Source organism: Molossus molossus, unplaced genomic scaffold, assembly GCF_014108415.1.
Source record: "Molossus molossus isolate mMolMol1 unplaced genomic scaffold, mMolMol1.p scaffold_m16_p_9, whole genome shotgun sequence".
Lineage (NCBI taxonomy): Eukaryota > Metazoa > Chordata > Mammalia > Chiroptera > Molossidae > Molossus > Molossus molossus.
The window spans coordinates 11,078,586-11,094,810 of NW_023425403.1; the positions used below are offsets into that span (position 1 = coordinate 11,078,586).

At 43.3% G+C, this 16,225-nt stretch overlaps 1 protein-coding gene across 1 annotated transcript; it reads left to right on the plus strand.

Annotated features, from left to right (window-relative positions):
• Nucleotides 1–6,993: 6,993 nt before the first annotated feature.
• Nucleotides 6,994–11,288, plus strand: SLC25A4 (solute carrier family 25 member 4). The gene is made up of 4 exons (XM_036249965.1): nucleotides 6,994–7,197; nucleotides 8,497–8,983; nucleotides 9,488–9,628; nucleotides 10,834–11,288. The coding sequence occupies exons 1-4, from the start codon at nucleotides 7,087–7,089 to the stop codon at nucleotides 10,989–10,991; spliced, it is 897 nt and encodes a 298-aa protein (XP_036105858.1). The 5' UTR covers nucleotides 6,994–7,086; the 3' UTR covers nucleotides 10,992–11,288.
• The last annotated feature ends 4,937 nt before the right edge of the window (nucleotides 11,289–16,225 follow it).

Here is a 16,225-nt window from a genome sequence, read left to right on the forward strand (position 1 = left end):
TGTCAGAATGGCCGCCATCAACAAATCAACAAACAACAAGTGCTGGTGAGGGTGTGGAGAAAGGGGGACTCTACTACACTGCTGGTGGGAATGCAGACTGGTGCAGCCACTATGGAAAACAATATGGTGTTTCCTCAAAAAATTAAAAATTGAACTGCCATTTGACCCAGTGATCCCACTTCTAGGAATGTATCCTAAGAAGCCTGAAACACCAATCAGAAAGAATATATGTACCCTATGTTCATAGCAGCACTATTTACAATTGCTAAGATCTGGAAACAGCCCAAGTGTCCATCAGTAGATGAGTGGATAAAAAGGCTGTGGTACATATACACCATGGAGTACTATGCAGCTGTAAGAAAGAAAAATCTCTTATCCTTTGAGAAGACATGGAGGGACCTGGAGAGTATTATGCTAAGCGAAATAAGCCAGTCAGAGAAAGACAAGTATCACATGATCTCACTCATTTGTGGACTATAATGAACAGAATAAAGTGATGAACAAAATAGACCCAGAGACATATGAGTAGGGTTCAGGCTGACAAACTTCAGAGGAGGGGGCAGAGGGGAGGGAAGAGATAAACCAAAGAACTTATGCATATATGCATAACCAATGGACAAAGACAACAATGCTGGGGTGGGGGTGGGAACAGGAGGAGAGTGTCAGTGAGGGGGGGGGGGGAGAAACATCTGTAACAAAAATAAGTTAATTTGAGAGAGAGAGAGAGAGAGAGAGAGAGAGAGAGAGAGAGAGAGATTGATTCCATTCTGCCAAGTGGTGGAACAGGGTCCTCGTGTTTCTCTGCTGCTTTCTAATGGGCTACATCTAAATTCCAAGGATTACTATAGCTAAGGCTGGGGGGAGGGGCTTGTGGCCTGCACCTTCATCTGTCCAGGCTGCCAGGTCCTGCAGTCTCTGTGGTCTGCAGTCACTGCCCTGTCAAGGTTACTCCTGACACCTGCTTCATTTCCAACCATGAGGCTCTTCGGATCTGGCTTCCTCTCAGCTCACTCTGGAGTCCTTGAATACGGGGTGTCATTCTGCTGCTACGCACCGCACAGAACGGGAGAACCTAGTGGGGGCTATGCAGTGTCCTTCGCACTAGCAGGCTAACCTGCCGGTGCCTGGAATTTGTTCTCCTGCTCGTTGTCATGCTTTGATGAACTCTGTAAGGCTGCCTCTGACCTTCGTACTGAAACAACATCTGATCGTTTCTCCCTGGTTTCCTGCTGCCTCCCTGGGCTTGGGGAGAGTACAGGGTCCTCTTTCTCAAAGAACCCTGCTAATACCTCACTCCTTGCTCTCTCTCCCTGACAATTTTCTTTCCCTCGGTTTGGGAAAACTTCGTGTAATCATTGGAAGAGTGGGTGGGCAGGAAATGCTGCTTTCCCTCAGGTGTTCTCCCAAATCTACTGTTGATGTTTGAACTCCCTCTTCCTTTGGAAATTCCAGTGCCACGAATAGACCAGTTTCTCTGCTTCTGAATCCTTCCTTTTCCTGAGGTAATGACATTGCATGTCTAGCTGACTAAATGGGGAAAGGGTCATGGGGTAAAAGCAGCATATACAAAAACACCCTCATCCATTAAAATTGTAAATTATTGTTTTTTTAACAATACAGATGAGCAAGGATGGTCCCTCTGATAACATTTATTAGACATTGGTTTGAATAACAACAGGGATAAAGCAAGTGTTTTAAAAATGATTGGTAGGATGTACGCAACACTAAATACTAGGGAAGCTAGTCCAGAATGTTCTTTGAAAACCAATCAAGTCAACTCCAGGTGAGCGATGGCTTTATTCATAGAGAATGCAAGTCGGTGAGACCAGAAGAGTGAAAGTGGTTGCTTGTGGTCGGAAGGCATTATCACACATGCATCATCACACATGCGTTATCACACATGCATTATCACACATGCGTTATCACACATGCAGTATCACACATGCAGTATCACACATGCAGTATCACACATGCATAAAGATAAGTTGAATTGTGTCGCAGAATGCTGACATGCTATTGGAGCTCCGGGTGAAGAAGGAGGGGATGGGAAGGTAAGAGTGGGAGAGAAGTTGTGGATCTCCCTCCAGGAATGGGGGAGGGAGGGCTGCCTGTGTTGGTTGGGGGAGGGGTGTGCTGTCCCTGCTGGAGCGTCCCCAGGCTCTTTGCCTGGAGCAGCTGCTGAGTCAATTCTCTAGGGACGAGGGTCTTCCGGCAGAAGTCCCTCTGATTATCTTAAAAAATAAAATAAAAAGATTTAGAGGTTTCTCTGCTCCTGAGAAATCACCTACTTTAAATAATGATGCCTAAAATCCTTCTCACACAACTTTTTGGTTCATACAATGTGAAAAATACAAGTTCTGACAGGTAACACATTGAAAATCATCCACCTAAAAGTACAGTAAGAGCCCTACTTGGACGTGTGGACACAGCCTTGCGGGAAACACTGTTCCCACAGCAGTCTGGCTCTCCTGGATTTGTGTCTCCAGTGCCCTGCAGCGTGTTGGTGTCTAGCGTAGACATCCACAATGCTTGTTGAAAGACGGAAAGGAAAACATGAATGATTGAATGAGATGTGAATGATTCAGATAATTCCTATTTTGATGAAGAAGAGTAGGAGGAAAGTGGATTCCCAAGGGAACTGATCACTAACGGGTAAGAAGTTTTTACAAACACACATTTTGCAGTTCCATAATTTTGCTTGACATTAGGTAAATAGGAGCTGGTGTTTAGGGCATTTTGCAGGAACACTTATGATTTCTGAAGGTATGTATGGTGCGTGTGCATGTCCACTTTAATAAGGTCACTATAAAGAATATGTTAACTGAGGTATTGTTCTAATTAACTGAGCTACGCTGAGGAATGCGGGGGAGAAATAGTGCATTTGTTTTTCGTCTTTCTCAAAGCAGAGCAGAATGAGTCCATTAAATATCTTTGATTGAAATTTAGCAATTCCTATGTGATCTTACATGATCAAAAATTTTTTTCTTCATAATTCATCTCTCTTTGTGTAGCTGAAACTTACCATGTGAACAAATAGTAACAGTGTGTTCAAGTTCCTAATTGTTTTAGATATACACCAACACACGAGCATGTCATGATCACCATCATCAACAAATCCCGGAGTGTTTTTCTTTCTTGGCCTTTGACCCATTAGCAGCTCCTATTCTCTAGTCCCAATTTGATAGAGATTAATTCTTTAAAAGCTTCCACTAAAAGTCTAAAGACCAGCTCAGTACCTTCTCTCATTTGTACATAGCCTTATCCCACCTCCCCGTCTCAAGGATATCAAGCCACATTTGCAAGCAGAGTTTCCTCTCTTATCTCCCACATGCCTGTCCATTCTCACCTTGGCAGAAAGTACTGGGCCTGGCGGGTGGACACATGTTCTGCTGAGCACCATTCTCTCGCTGCCTGTGAAAGTGATACCTGGATCTTATGATCGCAGGCAGCTCATGCTCCTGAGGGCATCCAAGGTCTCCCTTTTCTGAGAAAGTCAGTGGAGGGAGAGGTCAGTGGAGGGATTTCCATGGATAACCTCTCGTCAGGGATTCTACAGTTCCTCCAACATGGCAGGATCATTGGACAGAAGCCAGGGAGAAATATGATAGCTCCCATTTAGAAAATATAAAAAATTAGTGAAGTATCACAGAGATAATACTTCCTGAATTAAATGTTAACTTCCTAAATTAAATATTAACTATGTATTTAATTTAATGTAAATGTCTGCTAAAAAGTCTTCTGGTGATGTTTAAATAAGTGAACAATTTGACAGTAAAAATAAATCCAGGCATGTAAGCAGATAAAACCTTTTATTTTTGAAGTGGTTGTAGAAACACATATGAATTGTTCTTTTTAAACGATCAGTGATCAAATAAGTCATGGTATGGTGATTTCATAAATTAAACCTATTATAAGAATTTAACATGACAAACTAGAATTAGTAATATAAGACACATAATTAAGAAAAAAAAATCTACTCAAGAATTAGTGTTGGGACACCCGAGAATGATATAGAGAAATATGAAATTAAATCATACCTTCTTACAATATATAATGTAGTGTTAGATTAAAAACAAGCAGCAAGACAACTATTGCCCTGGCTGGTGTGACTCAGTTGGTTGGAACATTGACCCATACACCAAAAGGATGTGGGTTCGATTCCCACTCAGGGCACATACCTAAGTTGCAGGTTTGATCCCCAGGCGGGGTGTGTTCAGGAGGCAACCAATCGATGTTTCTCTCTCACATTGATGTTTCTCTTTCTCCTCTCTCCCTTCCTGCCTCTCTAAAATCAATAAGCATGTCCTCCAGTGAGGACTAAAAAAAATAACTACCAAGAGACCTAGAATAGACTATTTATTTATTAGGGCAAATCGGCAAATATATCTACAAAAGAGATACAATTACATCAAAACATGAAGTATATCATCATATTATATCATACACTAGATAGCTTATGTCTTTCCAAGCCCAGGGGCCTGTTAAAAAGAGGCAAATCCACCCAAGGACTGGACCTTCTCTTCTTATCCCGGTCACCCCGCTACTCTGATGGGAAGGCCAAGAGCGCTGACCCTTGAGAAGCCCCCAGCTGCCTGAGAAAGTTCTGCCCAGGATATGTGCTGAGATCTGTTCATATTTAAATAAATAACACTTAGAATAATGTAATAAAATAAATATTAAAAGAAAAACAACAAAATGAGAAATACTCAACACACATTTATTGCCCCAAATATATAAAACACTGTTGTAAATATACAAAGGGCTCTGCTTTCCTGCCGTAAGTGGTCAGGGAACATTAAACATTTACATAGAAGGAAAACCCTGACAAATTACATTGAATCATATGGAGCATTTCATAGCAATTAAAGAGGCACACATTAGAACTTATAAAATGGTACAAATAACTAAAAGATGCTTTTTTTTTAAAGCTAGTGTTGGAGGAGGATCTATGGGAAACAAGAGTCCTATCGCATTGCTGGTGGGCTCCACAGTTATGTAGAGCAATGCCTCAATAGACAGCAGGAGCTCCACAAAACTTTTAAACCGTTCAACCTATCCAGTCCATTTTGGAAATACAGGACGGGGGAAAAAAACAAAGGGAAAAGTAAAATTTGTGCAGAAGTTTTATATGGCAGCATTATTGTTCATAAGAAACATCTCTGATACACAGAAGGAAAGCGAATTAGGCAATTACTTTGTATTAACAGGATAGAATACAATACACTATTATAATTAAAAATGACTAATATGTAGATTGTGTTGATCCATGGAAATCTACATGTGAAGCTGTGGTAAATAAAGTTACATAAGTGACAAATATGTCAACTGCTGAAGTGTACGGTTCTTGGGGACTGAGCTATGTCTCGTATTGAATTCACTGGGCCAAACTTTGTTCCTGGTACACAATAATTGCTCAAGTGTTCGTTGAATGAATGTATAAATGGCTTTTCTGTTTATCCTGAGCTCCTGACCTTCTGCCTGCTACGACTTTGGTATATTTGCACTTTGCTAACTTTCACACAGCTCACCTGCATTTCCGAACTGTAGCCTGCCCCAACCTCAGATAAATGCATATCTTTTGCAGTTCTGGCACCCAACTAGTGACCTCTGCTCTACTGACGCCTCCAGACCCAGGGTGACACACAGCAGCAGCTCAATAAACACCTAACCTGATGTCTGCATTCATCTGCAAGCTTGTGGAGGGAAAAAAAGAATAAACTTGTCAATGTACAAAAGAACATTAACAAACGTGGGAAAAGAATTGAATAGGGTAAAGAGTTTAGGCTTAAAAATTAATTGCAATCATTCTAGGGGAAGGAACAGCTGTATTTGAAAACTGTATGATTGTATAAACTATCAAAGCTCACAGTGAGATATATATATAACTGATTGCAATAAATTTCCTAGGACTAAATAGCTTATATCTTTCCAAGCCCAGGTGCCTGTTAAAAAGAGGCAAATAACAGCCAAGGATTCGACCTTCTCTTAATATCCTGGTCACCCAGCTACTCTGATGGGAAGGCCAACAGCGCTGACCCTCGTGAAGCCCCCAGGTGCCTGAGAATATTCTGCCCAGGATATGCGCTGAGATTCCGTTGGGAGCAGAGTGGCACATTAAGCCCTTAAAATACTTAAAAAACAATTGTCCTGTAATTGTCCTATAAGGTCCTTGCTCTTAGCGTCCAGGCTGTGTGTCATGGGGTGACAGGCTGACCTAACAGAAAAGCAACCACCACACCACACACACACACACACACACACACACACACACACACACACACACACACACGTTGCTAAAACAGCTGTGCACCTAGTGGACCCCTGCGCTCGGCCTTTCCTGGTCCCACTGAGTACCGGCATATAAATATTTGATAGCAGAATGAATGGTTGAGCCGAATGGAGAGAAGAGGGGATGCAGCGGGTTGCCAGATTCTATTAGGTAATCACAGCATCAAGTGACGTTAGTATTTATTTTGGAGGATCTTCCTGATTTGTGAGCGCGCACAACCCCGAGAGGCCCAGATCCAAGCAGCGAGCTGTGGGAAGGGACACCGTTCGAGGAACCATGATAAATAAGCCTGAAACGCCCTGCCAGGACCCGGTCCGTTCAGGCCCGAGGTTAAAGAAAGGCCTGCTCTAGGCATCGGTCCCATGTCTGTCCCCGAGTGGGCCCCAGCCTAAGCCTTCTTGTGCTATAAATACAGTGGCCCACATGCTGCCGAGACATGGTGTTCCCTCTGCTCGCCGTGACAGATAACATGAATTTGTCCTTTAAACGTCCCAAGCTGCAGGCACAGCCCCCAGCCCACCCCTACCTCCCGGAAGCGCCTTCGCCCCCTTTGCCCTCTGCAGAGCAGGGGGACAGCAAGGGGGTGTCCAAGCACCTGCCCAGCCAATGGGCACCGCGTGCACCGCCCCGGGGTCCCTCCTCCTCTCGCGAGAGACCGGGCGGGGGATATAAGGAGGGATGCGGGGCGAGGCAGGCGGCCCCTTCGCGACGCGCAGGGACGGAGACGGGGTGGCTGTGCCTGGCCGGGCGGAGGCGAGAGCGAGGCTCCCGGAGGCTGTGTGCGCCCGACTGTCATCATGAGTGATCAGGCTTTGAGCTTCTTGAAGGACTTCCTGGCAGGCGGCATCGCCGCTGCCGTCTCCAAGACCGCGGTCGCCCCCATCGAGAGGGTCAAACTGCTGCTGCAGGTGGGGACGGAGCGGGCGCGGCGCGCGGGGCGGCCGGGCAGGGTGCGCGGGGCGCGGCTGGGCGCAGCGGCGACGGGGCGCGGGCGGGCGCGGGCGGGCGGACGAGCCGCCGCAAATCTGCGCCAGGACACAGGCCCGGCGGCCGGCCTGCGCCAGGGGGAAGGTGCCCCTTGCGCGGACAGGTCCGGCGTCAGTGGCAGATTCCTGGTGTCGGGTGGCGCCCAGCGGCCGGGTGTCTATATATGGATACCCACCCGGAGTGGGTTAGAGCCAGACGGATCTTGTGCCTGGGACAGCACTGGCAGCCACTCAGGCCTCTTAGGTCGGCCTCACCTTTTGATTTTCAATGTCTCTTGCCCCTTTTCACCTGCACCCACCTTTTAGAATAAAAACCTTCAAACAACGATTACAGAAGAACTCGCTGTGTGTCCCATGCACTGTGCTGGCACATATTTCATTCATCTTTATGTAACCCCTGTAAGATAGGCATCTCCTCCTCCAACTTCACAGATGAAGAAACAGGTTTTGAGAGATTAAGAAACAATTTTTGGAATAAACTGAGATGGCCTTCCTTACTCATCCTTTCCCCAAATCTTTTCCTCTCAGCCTAGTCACTGAACGGCATGTCATTATCACATCATCCCATATATCCTGTATTTCTCACTTGTCCAAAAGACATGGGCCTCTCAGTGAGGAATTGGGCCTATTCAGCCCGGGAGTCAAAATGATCGTAACAAGAAAAATCCCAACAAATTCCCCACAACAGTAACACACCCCTCAACCATTGGTTACTTGGACAATCTGCCCAGTGGATTGATTCTCCTTCTCTTAGAACCATACCTCTCAGAGATGCTGGTCTCCAGGGAGACTGGAGTAGGACTGAGGACTAATCTCCTGCCCATCATAAAACCAGAGCAGGTGCCCGCTGGGGTGGGGATCTCGAGTCATTTCTGTCTCAGTAAGCCCCTAGCATAGTTCTGACTCCTACGGAAAATTCATTACATAAACGACTCTCTTCACACAATTAAAATAATCTTTTCCATTTATTTGGGGCAGAACATTTTCTCTCAAATGCCCTGATACTTGAGGCAAATTGGGTTTTTTGTTTTTTGTTCTTTTTTTGCCGTTATCCAAGTAGCTAACATTCATTTACAGTATTTGTTTGATTTCTCCACACATTTAAAAAAAAAAAGGAACTCAAGGAGGTGCAAATGTTCTTTTTCCTGCCCTCATCTCCTTCTCCCTTTGTCCTGTTCATCCTAACACTCAACCTCCCCCATGTCCCCCCTCCCCCCACAGGTCCAGCATGCCAGCAAACAGATCAGTGCTGAGAAACAGTACAAAGGGATCATTGATTGCGTGGTGAGAATCCCCAAGGAGCAGGGCTTTCTCTCCTTCTGGAGAGGTAACCTGGCCAACGTGATCCGTTACTTCCCCACCCAAGCTCTCAACTTCGCCTTCAAGGACAAGTACAAGCAAATCTTCCTGGGGGGCGTGGACCGGCATAAGCAGTTCTGGCGCTACTTTGCTGGTAACCTGGCTTCCGGTGGGGCAGCTGGGGCCACCTCCCTCTGCTTTGTCTACCCGCTGGACTTTGCTAGGACCAGGTTGGCTGCTGACGTGGGCAAGGGTAGCGCCCAGCGTGAGTTCAGTGGTCTGGGCGACTGTCTCACCAAGATCTTCAAGTCTGATGGCCTTGGGGGTCTCTACCAGGGTTTCAGCGTCTCTGTCCAGGGCATCATTATCTACAGAGCTGCCTACTTTGGAGTCTATGATACTGCCAAGGGTGAGAGAAGGGCCTGGGGGTGGGGGTGTGTGGCATGGAGGTGGGGGGTGTGGTCTGGGGAGGAGGAAGACGTGTGCAGAGAGGAACCTGAGGGATCTGTAATGCACCAAGGGCTTTATATTGACCAATCTTGTTTTTCCTAGTCTCTGGGCTAAATTGAGGCTTCTGAATGAGGCGGCAGCGAGGTGTGGCTACAGAGCTAGAGGATTCTCCTTGTCCTCTATGGAAACAAACTCTGGCCTTGAGTTATTCAAAGGAAGAAGGGGCAGACCTGTGTCCTCTTCCCATGGTTCTATCAGTTACTGAGTTTAACTTGGAGCCACTTCAACATGTCCTGTACCCTGGGCAGAACTCTGACTTCCCTAGACCCAGCAAGGGCAGCCAGGTTCTTCTGGAAGGGGAGGCATGGAGTTGGGGTTCGGTAGCCTCTTCCCCATCCCCACCTGTTTTTTGCCGAGTCGCTGAGAGGAATCACTTCATTTGGCTTCTTGGCTCTGCCCACAGGGATGCTGCCTGACCCCAAGAATGTGCACATTTTTGTCAGCTGGATGATTGCCCAGTCCGTGACGGCGGTGGCAGGGCTGGTGTCCTACCCCTTTGACACTGTCCGCCGTAGGATGATGATGCAGTCTGGCCGGAAAGGGGGTAAGCCTGGCACCTAGTCTAAATCATATTTTTCTGCCCGAGGAGAACACTATTTGGTACTGTTTTTAGTCATTACTATTCTAATTGTTAAAATTATGTGATGAGAACTTAGGAAAGATTCTCAGCTATTTCTCTTGAGAATTTTGTTATCATAGAGATAAGAACATAAAAAATGGGATAGTTAGAGGTGAACTTAACTAGGTATCTAGCAGGATAGAGGCCTCAGGCCCTTTCTCTTAGAGCAGCGACGCCTGACTGTTTAGTCAAGGCACTGAACTCTTTTCCCTTAGATTGTCAAATCAAAAAAATGACAACACCCAACACAATAGCCATCCAGTGTGAATGAATCAAAATTATACCTATTTTTCTAGTCAGATTAGCAATAAATATATTTTTGGTGTGACAGAATTTTAGTAATTTATGTGTCATGAGGTGAAAAAGATTGAAAATTGTTGCCTTAGAGCGCAGGTGCAGAAATGAGGGGAAAGAATTGAAGTTCTTAGCTGGTTATTTAAACATGAGTCTTGCCCTAGCCAGTTTGGCTCAGCGGTTGAGCATTGGCCTGCAGACCAGAGTCTCGGGTTCGGTTCCCGCTAAGGGCACATACCACCAAAAAGAAGAAAAGAAAATTATAAGAAAATTGTAAACATGAGTCTTCTCTTATCTAGTTACTACAAGCAGGAAGGGTTGATTTAGGTGGATGAGAATTGGCCATAAGCAGTCTTTTGTGATAGAAAAAGTTTTGGCCCTCATAGGTTGAAACATGAAATTGCCATTTTTAAAGTAAAAATAGTCATGCTAGTTTCATTTGGTTCAGCCTAATAGTTTAGTGGCTTGTTAAACTGTGTAATCTTGGGCTAGTATAATCGGAGAGCAGGCCTGTTTTCTCATTCATAAAAAGGGCACTTACCCAGTTTAACACTTCTGTTTCCCCTGCCCCCTCCGTTTACAGTTTGATGGTCTGTGAATTGGCTGGTTACTGGCCATAGTTCTCGCCTTGAGTTAAAGTAGGAATGACAAGAGAGCCCGCCTAACCGTTATGCAGGAAAGGGGCTGTCTGGTTGAATAAGCATAGAGCTGGGACTTAGGACTCAAGTGACTGACGTATAACGTATAAGGTTGGTCACGCTGGGTTCAGATGTCCTTTCGGAGGAAAAGTGTCTTTCCTCCAGAAGTACGAGCCCTCTCCAACATTGTCTCCACAGCGGACATCATGTACACTGGGACGCTGGACTGCTGGAGGAAGATCGCCAAGGATGAAGGAGGCAAGGCTTTCTTCAAAGGTGCCTGGTCCAACGTGCTGAGAGGCATGGGCGGCGCTTTTGTGTTGGTGTTATATGACGAGATCAAAAAATTCGTCTAATGCAATTAAAACAAGTTCATTGGTTCCGGACCCAGTGTGTGGTTTAATAGACTTTTCTAGGGGAAGTAAAGAGAAAGATCTGGGGTAACACCAGATGGAAAGGGATACCTCAGAAAAGGGGGAGAAAAAGCTTCACTGAGTGTTCATTGAACCACGAATGTATTTTGTATTTATTTTACATTTGAATTCCCACAGAAAATATAAAATAACCCATCATACTTGTATAATTAACTGAAGAACTGATAATAAAGAAAATGACTGAATGTGAAACCAATAAAGACCACTTAATGCACATTCTCTACCGAATTCTTATTAACTGCCAAGTCATTAAAAAGTAAGACGATAAATGCTTATTTTCTAGCATGACTCATTTATAAATCAGTGGCCCAGCTTCTAAATGTCAACTTTATACTATGTATCATACACATACCTAATGCGTACAGTTCTGGCTTCCAAACTTGAACAGGTTATGCGCTCCCCTTCCTCATACCACGCTGCTATGGGCTCAAAAGAGGTGGACTTCTACTCGGTCTGCAGGGATCTGAGCTTCCACTAAAAGCTTTGAATCATAGTTTCAGGGGTTTAGCACAACTGGGAAGTGTTTTGTATTAGTGCCATTAGAGAACTGTGAGACAGAATTTTATGACAAGGGACACTGTTCACTGAAAATCATTTAGCATGCTAGTATTTAATGATGATTAGGTTCTGTGAAAGATCTGGAAAGACCAGAACCCATCCTGAAAGAAGCCTAAATGGGGCGGAGCAAGGAGTGAAATGGTATTGTTAGACACTATAATGTGTAATATAATGTATCTTGGTTGAGTAGAAGCGGGGAGTTGAAATGTGGGGAGTGGCAGAAGGTGGCCTCGAAGGAAAGAACGAGATTTCCAGCCACGGCTCTAGAATGCATCTGCCAGTGTCAGACACGGGCACAGAAGGCTGCTGGCACTTCTTTTCTGTAACAATTCAGCAAGACCTAGCGGGAAAAGTCAGGTTTGGATTTGACTCATAAATTTGAGCAAGAGGAAAATGACAATTTTGAGTGGGAAACGAGGCACTTTGGTCCAGAAGACCAAACAATTCATATAGTTCTAGCTTGTTGAATGATTAGGAGCCCGCAAGTTCCTCGATCCTAGGCAAAGCCTGAAGGGTGGATATGTCTTTTGTTTCTCGACTGGAGGTTTGAGGGGTACAGTGCCTCTGTACCTTCTTATCCTTACCTTCCTTCCCAAGCTCTTCCACCTACTCAGTCCTGCACCCCCAGTAAAAAATTGGCTGCCTTGTTTTGCCATAACAACTAAGGTCTGTGCTTTACCATATCCAAGGTCACATCTATCCTAACTAGTAGATATCTCTTAGAGAAGATGGGACTGCTTCATTTGATGGCTGCCCAAACAAATTCAGGTTCAAGATTAACACACTTAATTCACTGTTAAGATCTGAGAATTATCTTTTAAAAACAAAGTGTTTATAAAGGATTTCCACATTGGCAGACCAGGTGATGCAAACCTTTGGGGTCCCAATCCAAAACAGGTGCACCCTCTGACAACTAGAAAAAGGGTTCAAACTATTTAAAATAAAAATCTGCATGAAGGCACTGGGGAGCTAACAAGGCATGGAAAAGGATGGGGCCGAGATCTTGGCAGGAAGGAGATAACCCAGAAGTGAGTCTGATATGTTTCCCATCTGATACTCATCCCTGCCAGGTGCCTGCAAATAGTGGAAAAGTCGGCTGCCGAGGGACTGGAGAGTCGGAAAGCCTCTTAGGGAAAGAGGGACAAAAGCCAGTCCTCGGCCTACCAAGGAGGGGAGCCCTGGTAGACCTGTTTTGGATTGGGACCCCAAAGGTTAACACCCCAGCAGTGAGAGTGAACGGGGACTAGTTTGGCTTTGCAGTCACTGATGTCAACCTTCAGATCATCTCAATTCATCAACTGGACTGCGAGCACCCCTGCGGTCTGCCAGAAGCAAAAGTCTGTCTGGAAGAAGTATCCAGAGCAGGGGTCAATAAACTTTCTCTCTGAAGGATGAGGCAGTGATATTTTAGGTTTGGTTGGCCAGATGGTTTTTGCTACAACAGAGCTCCTACACAAGACAAATGAACGAGTGTGGCTGTGTTCCACAAAACTTTATGCATGGACCCAGAAAGGCGAATTCCATACAGTATCTGCATGTCACAAAATACTCTGATCTTAAAAACCGATTTAAAAAAGCCACATAAACAGGCACTGAGCTACCGAATTTGGCCCAGGGGCACTTGCTGTGCTTGATCTAGAGCTTCAAGTTTTTCCTACAACTTTTCATATAAACCAAAACCATAAATACAATGTTAAAACATCCAATTGAAAATATCTAAAAGAACCCATTATTTTATTTTAATTTTATTATTTCTTTTTTAATCCTCACCCGAGGATAATTTTACATTTATTTTCAGATACAGCGGGAGGGAGAGTGGAAGAGAGAGAAACATCGATGTGAGACACATCGATTGGCTGCCACCTGCATGATCCCAACCAGGGCCAGGTACATCTGCACCGAGGTACGTGCCCTTGGCCAGAATTGAACCCAAGACTCTTTTTGGTCCACGGGCCGACACTCTAACTGCTGAGCCAAACTGGCCAGGACGGACCCATTACTTTAAAAGTGGAAATCACAATGGAAATCCAACAATATTTTGAACTTAATGAAAATAAAAATACCATGATATCAAAACTTGTAAGAAACAGCTAAAACTATGCTAAAAACATTTATAGCCTTCAATGCATCTGTTAGAAGGCTGAAAACTAAGTGAATTAACCATCCATTTCAAAAAATTAGAAAACAGCAAATTAAACCCAAAGAAACAAGCTGGAAGTAAATAACTAAGGTAACAAAATTAGTGAAAAAGAGACAATCAATGGTGTCAAGTAAACTGCAAATCTAAGTATGAAAGGCCAAATTTCTAGAATATAGCAGAATATCTCTATGCCCTCAGGTAAATGAAAATTTCATGAAATCTAACATTTTAAAAAAGTACTGATCATAAAAGATCAATAAGGTGGACTAAATAAAATTAAGAATTTCTTTTCAGAGACACCATTCATAGTGAAAAGGCAAACCAGACTAGAAGAGAATATTTGTACCATAACTCACACTGGGATTATATTGTAAACAGAACAAATAACTGCTCTTACAAATTTACAAGAAAAAGACACTCATCCAATAGAAAAATAGGCCAAAAACACCTTGAAAAGGTACGTCACAAAAGATATCCCAATGTCCAATACAGATGAAAAAGTGTTCTATTAGATTAGTTATAAAAGTGAAATTAAAATCACAATATACCATTACATATCCACCCAAATGGTTAGACTTAAAAATGACTGACACTAGGTATCAGTGAGGACATGGAGCATCAGGAACTAATACACTTCGGTGGGAGAGTAAACTGATACTCACGTTGGAAAGCTCTGGCATTATCTCCTAAATATATAGATTCTATGACCCAGCAACTCCATTCCTAAGAATATGTCCAGTTAAAAGGCATGCACAGGTAACTAGGACACACCTACAAAAATCTTTGTGTCATTATTTGTAATAGTCGGAACCTGGAAACCACCTCAAATGCCCATGAACCACAGACTGGATAAATAAGTCATAGGATAGTCAGACTAGTATACAGAAATGAGAACAAATTCCAGCTACCTGAGACAACATGGGAAAATCTCACAACATAAATATGTTAAGCAAAAGTAGCCAGACATAAAAGAATATATTATAATTCCATTCACGTGACATTCAAAAATATAGGCAAAACCACACTATGGTGTTAAGACGGCAGTTACCTTTTGGCAAACGAAGACAGTAGTGACTGGGAGGGAGCCGCAGGGATCTTGTGAGTCCTCTTGCCAGAATAGTCTACTAGTGACCCAGGTGTTAGTTTTGTGACAACATATGAGTTGTATATTTATGTTTGGTGCCCTTTTCTGTATTTCTGTTAACAGTTAAACAACAAAATCTATAACACGTCATTTTCTTGTGGATATTCACCTAAAAAACCACGTCCCTCTCATATTCTCTAAAATTTAACTTAAAATTAAAACTTCTCAAATTAATGATAGAACTAGGATTTTCTAGTTAGAATATATAAATACATGGGAAGCAGATATACTTACTTATAATTCTGGGTATTGTCTTCATGAAATATAAAGATTCTCAGAGAGAAAGAAAACAGGGCAGGCATACTCCAAACTTGGATGTCAGCTCTAACCCCAATATATGAAGTAAATGATATGGTTTTTAGGAAGGCTATCATTGTAATATACATACTATGCATTTAGAACCATAGTTTTTAATTATTTTTGGTGACTATCCACATTTTTACTATCTTATAATAGCCATGTAAAATTAGGTTCATAGGAAAAAAACCCTGTCTCTCATTACAGTAAAATAATGACATGTTACTTTAGTAGATTAAAAAAACCCAGAATTTTAAAATCAAATATAATCTGCTACAATGTAATCTTATTTGCTATTAGCATCCTTTAACTTTGTAGTTGAGCACTCAAATATACGACTGCAGGAAATATTTAGTAATTTATTCCAGCAGCCTTGTCATTATTAAACCCTCATCAAAAAAGTTCCTAAACTGGTATCTGAACAACAAGTTTATGAAATATGTTTTTATTGATTTTAGAGAGGAAGGGAGAGGGGAGAGAGAAACACTGATCAGCTGCCTCTTGCTTGCCATCTACGGGGGATCGAGCCTAAAACCTGGGCATGTGCCCTGACCAGGAATCAAATCGGCAACCTTTTGGTGCATGGGAGGATACTCAAACAACTAAGCCACGTGGACCAGGGCTGAACAGCAAGTTTTGAAATATATATATTTCTCATCACTCATAATACATATGGAATGTTGATATAGATAGGTAGTTTTAAAAGATAACCCTTCAATCTATAACACAGTGTCCATTATAGCATTGTAACAATTTTACAGAACAAATTAGATAATGTGGTTTAACAAGATGATGATCAAGAATGGAATTTTAAGCAAACTCTTTAAAAACTCTGTTAAGTACCTAATAACCTCCTTCCAACTTCATTCTCACTTTTGTGAGGCATGTGAAAGTTGTTATTCTAATTTTTCAAATGGGAACAAGACCGTGCAATTGAGAGAGACATAGGACCAAACTCAGTGATCTTTACTTTTCTTTCTTTCTTCACTATGCCAAGCTAGTTCTCCTTGACCAAAA